Source organism: Panthera pardus, unplaced genomic scaffold (assembly GCF_024362965.1).
Source record: "Panthera pardus isolate Hobbes unplaced genomic scaffold, ASM2436296v1 HiC_scaffold_12, whole genome shotgun sequence".
Lineage (NCBI taxonomy): Eukaryota > Metazoa > Chordata > Mammalia > Carnivora > Felidae > Panthera > Panthera pardus.
The window spans coordinates 12,471,242-12,488,968 of NW_026526677.1; the positions used below are offsets into that span (position 1 = coordinate 12,471,242).

Genomic DNA, 17,727 nt, shown 5'->3' on the forward strand with positions numbered 1-17,727 from the left:
GTTTGTTCTCAGTTTTTAAGAGTCTCTTATGCTTTGGCTCCCTCCCTCCCTCTCTAACCTCTTTTTCTTTCTACCAATTACTTTTGCACATCAATCGCTAACTAAGATTTTGATTGTGCCATGGATTTTGCTAATTACTAAGACCTATCTGCCTATAATTATCTATTTATACTATTGAGCTTACCAATTCATACTTTTGTCCATGATGTTTCTTCTGCCTGGTATACTAATAGTGGAGGAGGCAGCTTGAATTACTTGAGTTCTTGCTGTGTAACTGACGTTATTTTAAGTGTTTTTGCATGATCTAAGTAATTCTATTCATCTACCTCAAAGGATGAAAATTGTTATCATTCCCACCTGAAAGATCAGGAACCTGAAATACAGGAAGTTTGATTAACTCGACCCACTATTTTGAAAAAGTTGCTTAATGTTATGGATTTTAGACAATATTGCCTGAGTTCAAATCCCCAAGTATACTACCAGATTTGCTACTTAGGCAAGTAACTTACTTCTTTAAGCCTCAGTTCCTTTTGAAGTACAAAGCGAGTAATAATAGAGCTTGCCTCCCAGAGTTGCTAAATGTACTCAATGCGTTAATATGTGTGAACGGCTTAGAACGGTTTCCTGACACAAAGTAAGTACTACAGAAGTATTGCTATTATACGAACTAATAATTCTCATATGTCTGGAATCTCCAAAACCACAACTCAGGTGTAATCATCTCCAGAGAGGTTTCCTGAGAGTCTGTGTTGGGCTTACCATATATCTTGGAAGTATATTTACTTCCAAAGTGCCCTGGGCATACATAACCTCTACTTTAGAAATACGTTCTGATGAACACATCTTTGGGATAATAGGTCTCTCCCACTAGACTGTTCTTAAAGACGGGGCTGTATCATGCCCTTCCTTCAATATGAAGGATTTTTAATCTAGGAGAAATGTATGTGATGGATTCCAGAGTCAGAAGGGTCTCTGGGGTTGAGAGGGCTTCTCATACTGTAACCATGGCAGCCACAGTAAGCTGTTAGCTAAACTGCCACTGGAGGTGAGGACAACCAGACACACACATAACATGGATGGACATCCACGGCTTGGTCAACGGTACAAAGTCCCTAGGTGAAAATGAAAGTAACACTTTCACCTCCCCCACACTCTCCCTTCCACGAATAAAGCAAAGACATCAATGGTGGTCAGAGATGGAAAACATCAACCTAGGAGAGAAATAAGGACCGTGACATAGAGAGAAAACAACGAAAGTTTTGCTTCAACCTTTTGAAAAGCTGTTACTTCTTTTTTAGAGTTACTGAAAGACACCAATATCACTAAGCATGTGCCAGAAATCATGACGTTTCCTTCAGGGGCCAACAGTTGAAGTGGAGCAGCCAAGTGAGGACCCTCATGAATTAGAAAGTGAAGAGTGGGTGTCCCTAAAGCAGGATCCCAAATCACTGTACATCTTCAGCTATTATGAACAAGTCAGTGAAGGATCCCGCAGAGAGAAGAAGTGTGTTTGATGAGGCTTGCCATTGCATGTACCAGTGACTGACAAAGTGTTTCTTTTCTCTTCCTTTTTGTTGATTAAGCTTTCACGAACTTGGAATAAGAGTGCTTGCAAGATACGGCAAGTAGTGAGAGTCCTGTTGGTTTAGTGTAATAGAGGATGCCGTACAACAGACAAGCTGAAATGTGCCTCCAGAGTCATAACACCGTCCCCTGTGGCGGCCATCAGCAAGGACATGTCAGTGTCCTTCCACATAACTTCTAGATGAACGGCTTCGCTCAACTCACCCCCACCCAGTGTGCAGTCCAGCTTGCTGCCTGTGGGTTCCTGCCTTTGACAGAAAGCTGACACACGTGAGCCAGAGACACCATTCACAGTCAGTGAATGACCGACAGCCATTATCTTGTGTTTGCTCATTAGCATTATCTTGTGTTTGCTCATCTTGTCATAGACGCCTCTCGTGATTCCCAAAGGACTTTGATGGAGAACATTTCAGAGGTGATGGAATTCATTCTTGTGGGGCTCACGGATGCCCTGGAGATGCAGGTCCCTTTGTTTACCATATTCACTATCATTTACCTCATCATTCTGGTTGGGAACGTTGGAATGATCGTGTTGATTCTGTTGGACTCTCGTCTCCACACTCCCATGTACTTCTTCCTCAGCAACCTCTCCCTCGTGGACTGCGTTTATGCCTCGGCTGTCACTCCCAAGGTAATGGTGGGGTTTCTCACAGGAGATAAGATCATATCCTACAATGCATGTGCTGCGCAGATGTTCTTCTTCTCAGCCTTTGCCACTATTGAAAGTTTCCTTCTGGCCTCAATGGCCTTTGACCGCCATGCAGCCGTGTGCAAACCGTTGCATTACACCACCACCATGACAAGTGTTATGTGTACCTTACTGGCCACTGGATCCTACATCTGTGGACTCTTGCAGTCTTCCATCCATGTTGCCTTCACTTTCCACCTCTCTTTCTGTCGTTCCAATGTAATTAATCACTTTTTCTGTGACATTCCCCCAATGCTGTCTCTCTCTTGCTCTGATATCTACATGAATGAGATTGTGCTCTTCACATTGGCAACAGCCAATGTCTTTTTCACCCTCTTGGTTATCTTGAACTCTTATCTGTTCATTTTTATTGCTATCCTGAGGATGCGCTCAGCTCAGGTACAGAAGAAGGCTTTCTCCACCTGTGCATCCCACCTTACCACTGTTTCCATCTTCTATGGGACAATCATCTTCACGTACTTACAGCCAAGTTCTAGTCATTCCATGGACACAGACAAAATGGCGTCCGTGTTCTACACCATGGTCATCCCCATGCTGAACCCTTTGGTCTACAGCCTAAGGAACAAAGAGGTCAAGGGTGCATTTCAGAAGGTGGTTGGAAAAGCAAAGTCTTCATTGGGTTTAGCCTACTAATTAGAAATAGCATGCAAACCATATGACAACACTTCTCTTGGACTTCTAGTATCTAAGAATATATTTTTTAATTCTTTCTTGTCTTTCATTTCTCTGAGTAGTTCCCTCCCAAACGAGACTGGTTTTGTTCATACTTTGGGATTGTGATTGCATAGGACAAAAATTGGATATCTTTTACCAGAAAGAGGATGGTGCTTCTATCTTAAAACGAAGATTACAAGCCTAGATACTTTGAGATCCCACACTTCATTGGCCTAAAGTGATTTGCAGGTGAATCTCATTAAGTGTGTGATACCAGAATTACATTTGTAATTACTAAAACTCAAAATAACTCTATGATTTTTGTACTTAGTATAGAGATATGGTTCTCGGACATTCATTCTCTTAAGAATTACCTTGAGGGTTGCCTGGGTAGCTCAGTCACTTAAGCGTATGACTTCAGCTTAGGTCATGGTCTCACAGTCTGTGAGATCCATGAGGTCTGTGAGTTCAAACCCCACATCAGGCTCTGTGCTGACAGCTCAGAGCCTGGAGCCTGCTTCTGATTCTGTGTCTCCCTCTCTCTCTGCCACTCCCTCACTCACCTTCTGTCTCTGTCTCTCTCAAAAATAAATAAACATTAAAAAAAAAAAGAATTATCTTGAGAGGGGCTCCTGGGTGGCTCAGTTGGTTGAGCATCCCAGCTCAGGTCACAATCTCATGGTTTGTGGGTTCAAGCCCCACATCAGGCTCTGTGCTGACAGCTAAGAGCCTGTAACCTGTTTTGGATTCTGTCTCTCTCTCTCCCTCTCTCTCTCTCTCTCTCTCTCTCTGCCCCTCGCCTGCTTGTGAGTTCTCCCTCCCTCTCACTCGCACACACTCTTTCTCTCTCAAAAATCTGGAGTTAATTCCAGATATTCTAATTTAGTATATTTCTGGGAGAGCCCAGAAATCTGTATAATTATCCACCATTATCCACATATACCTGGATCCTGAACTTAGCACAAATGTCAGTGGTGAGTATAGATAATGAGGGATACTATGTGAGTTTAATCTATTTAGTTCCTGAATTTCAGAGAGAAAAACAGAGTTCAGAGGGTGAAAATATACCCATCCCTATTCCTTACCTGTGTTCTAATAAAGCTCATATAAGAGAGTCTGGATAGGAAAGTCTGCCTACATTCTTAACAAGCTTCCCCTTTATTTCAGAAGAGGTTGGTGTGCAGGTTGCACTTTGAGAACTGTTTCCTGAGACCAGTGGTTCAAAAGCATCATTACAAGGCGAGCAGCATCAGCTTCACCTAGCACTTTTTAGAAGGTGCCAATTATAGAAACCTCCACCCAGACTGACAGAACCAGAAACTCTAGGACTATAAGCCAGCTATTTGCATCTTAGCCAGTCCTTCTGGTGATTCCAAAGCATACTTAGGTTTGAAAACCATTGGATGCAACCCAGAAACACTAACCTAGAACAGTAGTTCTCAACCTTGACTGCACATAACACTAATCTAGAGGAGATTTTTTAAAATACTGCTGCCTGGATCCCAGCTCCAGAGTGTAGGATTTAATGCATCTAGGGATAAGACCTGAGCACCAAGAGATTGTCAAATGCAACCACTTCCCCAGAGCCTGATACAAAGAGGGGATTGAGACTCCCCCCGCCAAAAAAGATGATATTTATTTATCATCTAGTGTCTACGCATTATTTGCATATGTGAGCTCATTCAGATCCCACACTACCTCTGAGGTGATCAGCCAGGTAGAGAGGAGGAAATGGAGGCTAAGACACAGGCAGATGGTGGGCAAAGTGAGAACTTTGAACCCAAGCCTGTGGGACTCCAAAGCACACCCTCTCCAGTTTAGTTCCGCTAACAATCGTTTAACACCATAACACCATGTAGAGGGCATAAGGAATACTAAGATGAAGAATCATTCTCTTTTATCAAAGACCACGAGTCTTCTCAGTATAATACAATTATCTTTGTAATAAATCACTAGGACTCAAAGGGACATGAAGAGTCACAATAATATTGAGCTAGCATCTCCTTGAAACTGATTAAATATCCTTTAATGTGGACATTCTGGACCCCAAATCCCCATTGCTCATCCAAGCTCTAAGTAGGAGGGTATTAAGCAACATAGGTTTTTGAGGTCATCAGACATACGTAAAGAAGACAAGAGCCCATGAGCTCCGTCCATGCATTGCTGCTACTTACAGTAAAGCCCTTGCTATCTGGAAAGCCCTGTTATCCCTGTTTTCCAGAAGCTTCGTACTACACATTCAGTTGGATAAAGACACGCTGCTGGGAATCCTGCGTGCTCCAGTGAACATCTTCGTTTAAGAAGGTTGAAGACCATGAATCTTAACATCCGATGTGCTCACCTTCATCAAACCCCGAGTGTCCCATCGCCTTACTGGGAAGAAATAGGAAAAAGGCAGTAAAGGGCGAATGTGTGCACAGAAAGCCTTCATGCCCTGACCTTTGAAGTCCTGGAGGGCTGGTGTGGGGGATTAGTCACAAGAGCTGTGCAGCACATTCAGCAGGCAGGTTTAGACGGTGATTTAACCACATCTAACACCCCGTGGTGGACAGCAATGGGATAATGTAGCAACTCATCTCCCAAATATGCTTCCGTAACCTTTTAATAGAAACATGTAATAGATTTATACAATCAAAAGTTTCTGTCAGATTATTTCTGGGGATGGCAGCTGCTATAGACTGAATGTGTGCTCCCAAATCTCATATATTAAACGCTAGCACCCCATGTGATAGTAGTAAGAGATGGGTCTTTCAAAGGGGGCAGATTAGTCATCTAATGCATGTGATTAATGCTGTTAAAAAAGAAATCCCAGAGAGGTCTCTTGCCCCTTCAACCATGTGATGAAATAGCAAGGCAGCTATCTGTGACCCAGGAAGCAGGCTCTCATCAGACACGGAATCTGCCAGCGCACTGACCTGAAACTTCCAGCCTCCAGAACTGTGAAAAATAAATTTGTTCTGCATAAGCCACCCAGTCTATGATATTTTGTTACAGCAGCTTGAGCAAGCTAAGACATAAGCATGAGGAACAGATGAGTGAACTCAAGCCCTTCCCCAAACTATTAACCGTGACTTTGACTTTAACAAGACACTAAACTTCAATATCAACAGTGAGGGGAAATTTTTTTAGGTGAGCCACAGAAGAATGAAATAATATCCTCAGCCACTCCGGTTCAATGAGGCCAAAATGTAGTTTTCTACAAGTTAAAAGATATCCCTGGACCTGGCATCTAATGGGAACTATATTCTCTGATGACTGCTCTTAACTCATACATCAGCCCTCTCTCCTCTACCAGGCTTGGTTTTTACTAGGAATCATTAGATGCTTATTTAATGAGAAATTAAATTAATGACTGAAGAAATATGTGAATGGATGGCTACATGAGTGAATAAATACATGAGTGAATGAACTGAGATTGAGTAAATGAGTCAGTACCAAGCTGGGTCCCTAATGAATTCAAGATTTGCTCATTTTATGAGCCCAAATAGAGGACATATCTCAGGTCACCCCACAGTGACATATCTCAGGTCATCCCTCATTCCATGAAGTACAAACCATTTTCACTAACTAAACTCAATGCTTATATCTGAGGGTCCACGGGTCACCCTTTGAGCTTTTGAGGCATTCCAGATGATCATGAAATTCAGATTTTAAAAATGATTAATTTGAGCCTAGCATAAGGAAATAATAAATAACAGGGTTCCAACCCTTGTAAGAAAATTTCTACTGGCAAATATGGAACAGCAAAAAACAATGGCCCAATTTTTTCTACCCCCTGGATCGATAGACAGAAAGAAAAGCAGAGGGGATAAGAACTGGCACCCACTGAAGGCTCTCACTGTGATAGTGTTAGATTTGTTCTCTCTCTAGATGACAGTGAAAGCTTATATTCCTCATGGGAGCCTCATAGCTTGAATTGTCACTCCTCGCAAAGCCAGACTGCAAGAACAAGACTGCTATTTTTTTCTCTCTAAAGAATTCTGATTCAAAAGACAAGCATCCAGAAAAGAAGTCACAAATGGCCTTACAACCATAGAAAATTGTTTCGCAAGCTCTCCATTCTGAAGGAGTGTTTTTCAATTGTACTAGTAGTTGGAAAGAAAGAAAGAAAGAAAGAAAGAAAGAAAGAAAGAAAGAAAGAAAGAAGAAAGGGAGGGAGGGAGGGAGGAATTAAGGAAGAGAGAGAAAGAAAGAAGAAATGAAGGAAGGAAAGAAGGGAGAAAGAGAGAAAGGAAGGAAGGAAGGAAGGAAGGAAGAGGGAGGAAGGAAGGAAGAAAGGAGGGAGGGAGGGAGGAAGGAAGGCAGAGAAAGAAAGAAGAAAGGAAGGAAGGAAAGAAGGAAGGGAGAAAGAAAGAAAGAAAAGAAAGCAAGCAAGAAAGAAAGAGTACTAATGCAATGGTTAAATAAAAAGTCTTTGATGGGAGACAATCTGGACTCAAACTATGTTAATAGTGCCTGGTGCATAACAATAGTAACTACTTCAGAGAGTTGGGGTAAGATTTAATGAGATACTACATTTTATGTACTCAGTATGGTGTTTGGCATGCTGTAAAGAAACAAATTTTAAAATTATTTTTATTACACCTTTAGCAAAAGTATAGAGAATATCACATCTCTCTGCCCCCCCCCCCACTTCATAACCATTGACCTTATTTCTCCACTCCTGAAGGTTTTTAAATTTTCTGACCGAGACCTGTGTTTATATCCTATATCCACCTGAGGACATCTCCCTGGGGCCAAGGACCATACTGGGAAACCATAACAAAGACCAATTTCTCTGTCTAACTCTGTTTAACCCAAACCGGTCAAGATAGGTTTAATATTGTGACCCCAGCTGCAGAATGGTCTGGTTCTTCTCTCTTTGGAGCGTCAGGAGATGTTGAAAATGCAGGACTTTAATGTCCTTCTCATCATCAGTACTAACATATAAATTTTAAAATGTCAAAGAATATGGAGATTGGTGCTATTCTTGCAACACGTGTACCCAAAACACATGTACACACTGCAAATCTTTTTAGTTCTCAAAGTTTTCCGTGAGTACTTCATAAAACTAGCATTTCTAATGTTCTAGTGACAGAGAGGCAGATGTGCTTTGTGATAGCATGTGTGTATTTTCTTGACAGCTTCCCCGAGAGAGTGCTATTTGCTGAGAATGGGGCTAGAGGGTGAAAAGAAGAGGAGGGTGAGACAGAGAAGATACTGAGTATGTGTGGATGTGAGGGAGTAATTGAGTCACATCCTGTCGGGAAAGGAGCTGCTCCTTGGCATTGTGTGAAAACCCTTCCATACAAGGGTTGATGAATCCATCAAGAATAATTTATTCCAACTCCAAATTCTACCATGCGTGTGAATGTCAGCACCGTTATGCAGGCAAACACTTCTAACTTGTTGATTGGGTATAAACCTTACCCATCTGAGGTTAGGACATTTGGAACCCACTGAAGGTTATTTGCTACATGATAGTCAATGTTCCTCCTTACGGGCCGAGTGAAATTTCATCAGTAATCATTCATTTAACATCTGAGGAGAAAGTAATGAGAAAAATCTCCTTCCACAACTGTAACTACATAGAAATTCTACACCATGTATTTTAAAATACATACTTTTGGGGTGCCTGGGTGGCTCAGTAAGTTAAGCATCAGTGATTTCGACTCAGGTCAGGATCTCACTGTTCATGAGATCGAGCCCCACATCAGGCTTGCACTGACAATGTGGATCCTGCTTGGGATTCTCGCTCGCTCGCTCGCTCTTGCTCTCTCTCTGTATCTCCCCTGCTAGCACTCTCTCTGTCTCTCAAAATAAATGAATAGACCTTAAAAAAAAAAATAAAGTACATGCTTTTGCTCAATGATATGACTGGACTTATAACCTGACCATGTAGGCTGAAAGTAGTCTGGCAACTTAGTTGGGTGAAGGCCAGAATAAAGCGCCTGCTCGTGGCAAAGGCATTCACATACACAATAGCTAAGTCAAGCCACCCATTTGCTTCGGGCATGAAATTATAAACATAAGACCAAACATGATATCTCATTATAAATATAATGACCAAATAAGTTGTTATCATGGAAATGTGTGGGAATGGGGCAGAGCTCAGCAGAGAGAAATATGCTATGATTGACAGGGGAAATGAGGAAGCTACGAGCGATAGCGGGCTGCTGTTCTCCCATATGTTCTCTGTTCCTTGAGAGAGAAGTAGAAATTGTAGACTTTTGAGGTGAGAGGGGACCATAGACATCACCTAGTTCAACCATGCATAATATAGATGAGGAAATTCAAATATAAAAATCTTCAAAATTTGCCTGAGTTGACTTAGCATTTAAGTGGCAAAGCTCAGCCTAAAATTCACATTCCCAGTTGCCCGGGTGAGGATAATTTTAATGTAGTCTACTGCTTTGGGGAACCCTGAGCTGGCACGAATGTTTCCCATAGATTGAATTTGCCAGAATACGCATCCTTATGTTCCTATGGGTTGGGTTTAGGTTCGAATGAGGACACCACCCTGTGGTCCCCACACAACAGTTGTCTGTGACTACCAAAGGTGCCCGTTAACTTTGTCACAGTTGATCAATGCAGGAAATTTCCTCCCAATATTTTTTAGTTTAATTTGGTTTAAGTAAGGCCACTGGGGAAATTCCTCCTCTTTGGGACCCATTATTTTAAGACATCCTATAGAGCACTAAATTATGTGGCTAAATCAGGCAAAATGGACTCGGAGTAAAGAGGACAATGAAGAAAAGGAGTCTGGTCCTTCCATGAACTCTGGCTTAGAATAATTCCAAAGTATATCCACTTTCCTTATGTTCCTCTTTATCTTTCCCTATTCCAAGAATGGCTTTCTAAAACCTGACTCTCTTCCTGAACACCAGCACACTCTTTGCCATGCACATCTAGATATTACAAAGACATCACCTACTGGTTACTTTTCATTTCCAGGGGATTATACACATCTGGATCCCATGTATTCATATTTCATTTCATTTTCAAAGAACAGAATACATAGGGTCAGGAAGCATTCTGAAAGAAGTGCCTTAATCATCTATAGGAAGAAACAAAAAAATTTTTGCCTTTATGAATGTTCTTTGATGGCTGACGGAATGAAGTGAATTGCAAGGAGGTAAGGAAACATCTTAAGAGACTTTACTTTTTAAAAACTAATGGTTTTTTTTTTTCCTAATTGATCTTAACCTGCTGCATATAATACTTCAGGGCAAGGATAGGCAAACTAGGCTATAAACCAAATTCAGCCTCTTTTTGTGCAGCCCTTGAGCTAGGAGTATGTTTTGTACTTTAAGAGAAAAGAATAAAAAGAGAGAGAGAGGAGATTGGGAAGGAGGGAGGCAGAAAGAGAGAGAGAAGAAGAGAAGGACAGGAAGGAGGGAAGGAAGGAATGAAGGAGGAAGGGAAGGGAAGGAAGGAAGGAAGGAAGGAAGGAGGGAAGGGGCAAGGAGGGAGGGAGATACATAATACACAAGGACCCCATGTAGCCTACAATGCCTAAAATATTTTCTATCTTGTCCTTTATAGAAAAAGTTTGCTAATCCCTACTTTAGAGTACAGGGAGAAATTTCAAAGTACATGTAAGAAGGGTTAAATAAATCAAATAGCTTAGTGGTTTGGACGTAATTCTCCACACTCCCCAGATGAGGACAATGAGGCTTACTTAGATTATGGTTTGTCCAAAATCACGTAACTCAGAAGTGGTGAACCCAGGGCCCAAACTTAGGTCTTTCTTTTCCAGATCCAAAATGCTTGGGCTTAAATCACAACTCCACCACAGACCAGCTGTTGAATCTCAGACTATTTAATCTTTCTCAGTTCTTGATCTGTAAAATACGCATAAAATATGACCCAGCTCATGGTGTAGTTGCGAGGTGCGTCTAAATTAATACATGTGGAGAGTTTACCAGAGTGCCTTCACATTGTGACACGAGCCATTATTATTATGTTTGAATATGCTGCCAAGGCACCTAAAGGAGCTTTTGTGAAACGCCAGAGAAATAAATGTTGAAAAGTTAAATTTATAGTTACTTCTGCACATCAGGATTCTAAAAGCCTTTCAATGCTTATCTCCTCTGCAGGTCACAAAGACACTATTTAGTTTTTCCCAAATGTGCTTGACTATGTATATATGTATCCATGTACCTATTTATCTATTCGTTTATAAACATATGTGTGTATGTATCTATCTATCCATCCATCCATCCATCCATCATCTTTCTATGTAGGAGGAGAGGTCTTTTATAGCTTTGCTATTCTAGAAAGGTTACATAGGAAACTCTCACTTAGAAGAGTTTTTCCCAAATTCTGTTAAACATCGGGTCTCCCTTACATGATTAAAGACACACATCATTTTTCCTATTTTTTAAAATGGTTTCCCCAGAGCTGAGACTAAGATTTCAGTAGGCGTCAGGTGCTCAATAAATGCTAGCTAGCTTTCTTGCTTGCTTGACGGTGCTTAGTCTGATGCAGGCACAGCAGTCTTGGAACTGAGACAGTTTTGCAGCAGTTCATACGAACAGCACCTTACCCAGAGGTGCAGAGAGAAGGAGAATCAGGAATTCTTCCTGGATAATTGCTTCCTGAGCAGAAACCTGTAGAAATTAGCTAGGAAGAAAGGAAGGAAAAGTCACCCAGGCTGACGGACTTCCAGCCATTTCAGGAGAGAAACAAGATAGTAGTCAAGGGATTGGAGAGGGTGAGCACTGGGAAGAGACAGGCCCCTCTTAAAAGCTAGACACACGAAGTGAAATAAGCCGGTCACAAAGAGACATACTGCAGGGTCCCACTTATATGAGGAAACCAGAGTAGTCAAAGTCACAGACACAGAGGGGGTGGTTCAGTAGTTAAGGGTCCGATTTGGCTCAGGTCCTGATCTCATGGTTCCTGAGTTTGAGTCCTGCATCAGGCTCTCTGCTGTCAGCACAGAGCCTGCTTAGGATTCTCCGTCCCCCACTCTCTCTGCCCCACCCCCCTGCTCGTGAGCTTTCTCTCTCTCTCTCAAAAATAAATAAACATTAAGAAAAAATCATAGTCACAGAGAGTAGAATTGCAGTTGCCAGGGGCTCGGAAGTAAGAGAGATGGGGAGTTATTTAATGGTATAGAGTTTCACTCTTGCAAGATGAAAAGATTTCTGTCGATAATGGCGTTGATAGTCGCACAAAAATCTGAATATACTTAACACCATTGAACTATACGCTTAAAAGCGATTAAAATGGTAAATATTGTATTATATAGATCTTACAATAGGAAATGTTTGGGAGGGGGAAGAGCTGGGCAACGCACAACGCACTGTGTGTATATTTTTACTAACATGCACACGAACGCTGCAGATTGTCAGCTAAGGAAACTGAGCTTTGTAGGTTTACTTATTGAGTAAGTAAATTTTCAAGGCCAGAGAGCTGGTGTGTGGCAGAACCTGGATTCAAATGCAGGCGAAAGGATCTTAGAGCCTGTGTGTTTTCACACAGGAATAATTAACTCAAGAATTTCCTTCACAGTGGTCAGGGGACAATATGGTGGGGACAGTATGGAGTAGCAGGGCTTTTTCTCAGGCTTCTCTAATCATACGTTGTAGGAGACTGCCTCCCTCTCTACATGTATGGATTCAGAGATTGAATATTTGTATTAGACTTTCCAATGGAATTGTTCCAACAAATCTGTCTTTTCTGTGTGGGTCTTTGGGACGTCTTGTCAAAGTTACCAAGTAATTGATAACAGATTAAAAGAATGAAATCCAAGAACCAAAGAGTGTAAGGGAGACTCTACCTTCTCATAACTAGATCTTGCTGGCTCAGGATCTTAGTTTTGTCCTTACCTGTATGATTTCTTTATGATTTCCTTTTTGATTCTGCTTTTTAAGAATATGCTTTCTGGCCATCCAAAAATAAATGTCAGCATATGATAATTTTTAAAAATTCATATCAAAATGAATATTGGTCCATTATTCCATACTGTAGTTATTTGAAAAATAGTTTGAGTTAACATTTAGTGAATGTTTATAGGGACAGATGCCATATTAAGTGCTTTTAATTTATTTTCATTATATTGTCAAAGTGTCTTTATTGTCATTCCCATGTTATGGATTTAAAAAATTGAAGTATATGGATTTTATGTAAAGTGCCCATGATTCCTTTGAACCCAAGGAGTCTGATGGCAGAAAACATGCACTTAGCCAATCTGCTATGCTGCCATACCTTTATCATGAATTGGAGACTCACATATTTATGAGTATTTTCTGTCTTACTGAACTCTCTATTCCTGCATGTATTTTTAATTGATTTAATTTTGATATACAACATGTTATTATTTAATGCTATAATTTCATAGTTAATGCAAGCCTCACCCTCACTCTTTTTTGAACATCCATTCTCACTTGGCTGTTCTTCCAAATAAACTTTAAAATCACATTATGAAATACATGCACATGCACACAAAAGTGTGCACATATACAAACTCAAATTATCTTGGGATCTGTATCAGACTCATACCAACTACATGCATTATTTTTAAGATACATAATATTGCTAAAATGTTGAGTTTTTCCATACAAAAAAGCTCTACTAGCTGCTTTAAATTTGTCTTATGATTACATTACAGTGTTTGACACTTTATATTTGTGAGGCTATTGGGATTAGAATGTTCTAAGTACTTATTGCTGGTACAAAGAAAAACTTTTGTGCTTTCTGTAAAGTAAAAGCCCTTTCATCCAATGCAATCAGAGCCAGAAATTGATCAGATCGTTGAAAAGGCAATTACGAAAAAAATTAAATTTATTATCATTTTTACATTATTTATTTATTTTTATTTTTGAGAGAGAGTACGAACAGGGGAGGGGCAGAGAGAGAAGGAGACACAGAATTCAAAGCAGGCTCTAGGCTCTGAGCTGTCAGCACAGAACCCGACTGGGAACTTGAACCCCCAGACCACGAGAACATGACCTGAGCCAAAGTTGGATGATCAACTGACTGAGCCACCCACACACCTGCCCAAAAAATCAATTTTAAAATGTATGTATTCCTTAAAATCTTTAACATATAATTACATAAGCATATTTAAAACACGTAACTGCACGTTTTTACCCCCATTTCTGTATCCATTTTGTTCTTTTTTTCTTTTGAATAATAGCTTCCTTCTTTAATTTTTCTCTTTAACTTTGGAAAAAGACATATATGTTTATATTATGTATATTTGGAAAAATACATTCTCTTTGTGTTTAATATTAAAGTGATTAATATTAAATATTGAAGAATTGGGCACCTGGGTGGCTCAGTCAGTTAAGCACCCAACTCTTGATTTCCACTCAGGTCATGGTCTCAAGGTTCGTGAGATCGAGCCTTGCGTCAGGCTCTGTGCTGACAGCACAGAACCTGCTTGGGCTTCTCTCTCTCCCGTTCTCTCTGCCCCTCCCTCTCCCTCCCTCTCTCAAAATAAATAAAAAACATTTTATGAATAAATAAATAAATAAATAAATAAATAAATAAATATTAAAGAATGTATAAAGAATAAACTTTTCTCTAACCACCCACATCTCAATAAAGTTTATACTTTAATCATATAAAGTCTATATATATAAGTCACTCTTTACACAGTGTGAGAAAATTAACAGTTTTCCCTCTCTCTCCTTTCTCCTATCCATTTTTCATATTTTTCATATCAGTTGAGAGGTTTTAGGTCTGGAGTACTCTTAAAAATTATTTTTCAAAAAAAAAAAGAGGTTAGAGTGGGAGAGAGCCAAAGCATAAGAGACTGTTAAAAACTGAGAACAAACTGAGGGTTGATGGGGGGTGGGAGGGAGGGCAGGGTGGGTGATGGGTATTGAGGAGGGCACCTTTTGGGATGAGCACTGGGTGTTGTATGGAAACCAATTTGACAGTAAATTTCATATATTAAAAAAAAAAAATATTTTTCATAATAAACTTCTTAAGAATTATATTGGTCATTGAAGAGGGCATCTTTTGGGATGAGCCCTGGGTGTTGTATGGAAACCAATCTGACAATAAATTTCATATATTAAAAAAAATTATATTGGAAACTTCCATTCTTTATAAAACAATACTTGAAATAATTATTTAGACACCGCAGGGTTTTACTGTTTTACTTCTCACGACGTTTATATCACACAACACCCAACACTTCGCTTTCGTTTTTTTTTTTTTTTTTAACAAACTAGATGATTTGAGGAATTGAGTTATTTTTTTCTGCACGAAACGTGCCTTTGTTCTAACTCGGACAATAAAACAACTCAGTGAAGGAAGATCCGGCCCTTTCTGTCGCTCTCTTGCAGGGGACATGTTCGCCAGAAGCCCCGTCCTCAACCAATCCGGCCCCACCGAGTTCGTGTTCCGCGCCTTCACCACCGTCCCCGAATTGCAGGCCCTCCTTTTCCTCCTCTTCCTCCTGCTCTACTCGATGATCCTTTGTGGCAACGCGGCCATCGTCTGGGCGGTGCGCACACACAGCTCGCTACACACCCCCATGTACTTCTTCCTGTGCAACCTGTCTTTCGTAGAGATCAGCTACACCACAGTGGTGGTGCCTCTGATGCTTGCCAACCTTTGGGGCGCCCGGAAACCCATTCCGCTGGCTGGCTGTGGGGCCCAAATGTTCTTTTTTCTCACGCTTGGCGGCGCTGACTGCTTCCTCTTGGCAATCATGGCATACGATCGCTACGTGGCCATCTGCCACCCGCTGCGCTACACCCTCATCATGACCCAGAAGCTGTGCGTCCGGATGGTGCTGTGCGCCCTGGGCCTGGCCCTCCTCCTCTCCCTGCAGCTCACCTGCTTGATCTTCACCTTGCCCTTCTGCGGGCACCGCCGGGAAATCAACCACTTCCTGTGCGACGTGCCTCCCGTCCTGCGGCTGGCCTGCGCCGACATCCGCGTGCACCAGGCCGTGCTCTACGTGGTGGGCATCCTCGTGCTGACCGTCCCCTTCCTGCTTATCTGTGTGTCCTATGTGTTCATCGCCTCCGCCATCCTGCGCATCCGCTCCGCCGAGGGCCGCCGCCGGGCCTTCTCCACCTGCTCGTCGCACCTCACCGTGGTCCTGCTGCAGTATGGCTTCTGTGCCTTGGTCTACCTGCGTCCCCAATCGGGCTCGTCGGTGGATGAGGACCGCCAGTTTGCCCTAGTCTACACCTTCATCACCCCCCTACTCAACCCGCTGATTTACACCCTTAGGAACAAGGATGTCAAAGGTGCCCTGAAAAAGGCCATCAGTCGCAAAGGAACAGCTGAAGCTCTCTGAAGTTTCAGGGGGACTTGAAACAGGTCCCTGAGCATAGGACAACAGTGAAACCCTTACCCACAAATGCCAGATTTATATTTATGTCTCCAAAGTTTGGATTTTCATTTCTTCTGTCCCTAACATGCTTGTTTGCTACAGTTCACTTTCATGTTTTTAAAGTTCTCTGAGCCTTTAAAACTGAAAACTGACAAGATTTCTGTAGGCTATTATTCACTTAGCCACGGATTAAAAGTCTACATTTATTCTGAAGCAATGTTATTATCTTTGAAGCTTCCTCTTGAGAAGCAATGGTATTAGCTGATTGCTTGGAAAATGTTCATAAGGATATCTCACCTAAAATGCCTTATTCTTGTTTTGTGTTTAGAATATGACAGAGTTGCCTGGGTGGCTCAGTCGGTGAAGTGACCTGCTCTTGATTTCGGCTCAGGTCATGATCTCACGGTTCATGGGTTTGAGCCTCGAGTTGGGCTGTGAACTGACAGAGAGGAGCCTTCTTGGGATCCTCTCTCTCCCTGTCTCTCTCTGCCCCTCCCCTGCTCACACTCTCTATTTCTCTCAAATAAATAAATAAGCTTAAAAAAAAACCTTTAAAGTATGACAAGTAATAACCTGGTTAATGCACCTATTTCCTTCATTAAGCCTCTTTTGTACATTACAAGGTCCTGTGGTTGGGTCTAACCTCTGCTCCCACATTCAATCCAGGAATGTACAAGTAAGTCAGGAAAGGTGGTGCAGAATCAGTTTGCTCTGAGAGTTAACATGTGTTGAGAATAACTTATGCCAACATAAGACCCCCTAAGTTCTGGGAAAGCAAGAGTGGGTCATCAAGTATCATGGTCAAACTCTCCAGCGGTCATCCTCTGTATTGGTCAACATTCTCCAGAGAAACAGAACCAACAGGATAGAGAAAGAGGTGTTTGCAAGCAATTGGCTCACACAGTTGTGAAGTTTGGCAAATCCAAAATGTTCGGCCGAGGCCAACAGGCTGAAAGTTCCAGCAGGCATCAGTTGCCATCTTGAGTTTGAAGGCAATGGAAAAAGAATCCCTTCCTTTTCTGGCTGTCTCAGCCTTTTCTTTCAAGACCTTTAAGAGATTAGATGAGGTCCATCCACATCATGGAGGGTAAGCTGCTCTGCACAAAGTCTACTTATTTACATGTTCAGCACATCTGAAAACACCTTCATGGCAGCATCTTGACTGGTATTTGATTAAACAACTGAGTACCATAGCCTAGCCAATTGACTCATAAAAGTAATCATCACTATCCACCCCTTGTCAACTTGGCATTCATACTCATCTCCTTAGACCATAGTTGACCTCCAAATAAAGACAATAACAGCCATATTTCTACCCAACCTGATAACAATTATAGTGTCTATAACCGAAAATGTACTTTTCCCCCCAAGAGAATGCAAAGTCTTTGGGTGATGTTCACCCTTGTCCTTTATACTCTGTAACTTAAATACTATGATGTAAAGTTAATACATTTTATGTTATATTTTAATGGGATAAGAGAGGGAAGAAAATACA

At 41.4% G+C, this 17,727-nt stretch overlaps 2 protein-coding genes across 2 annotated transcripts; both read left to right on the forward strand.

Moving 5' to 3' along the window:
- The first annotated feature begins 1,927 nt into the window (after positions 1-1,927).
- Positions 1,928-2,926, forward strand: LOC109246947 (olfactory receptor 5B12-like). The gene has a single exon (XM_019415313.2). The coding sequence runs from the start codon at positions 1,982-1,984 to the stop codon at positions 2,924-2,926; it is 945 nt and encodes a 314-aa protein (XP_019270858.2). The 5' UTR covers positions 1,928-1,981.
- A 12,310-nt stretch (positions 2,927-15,236) lies between these two features.
- Positions 15,237-16,196, forward strand: LOC109246946 (olfactory receptor 10Q1-like). The gene has a single exon (XM_019415312.1). The coding sequence runs from the start codon at positions 15,237-15,239 to the stop codon at positions 16,194-16,196; it is 960 nt and encodes a 319-aa protein (XP_019270857.1).
- Positions 16,197-17,727: the final 1,531 nt, after the last annotated feature.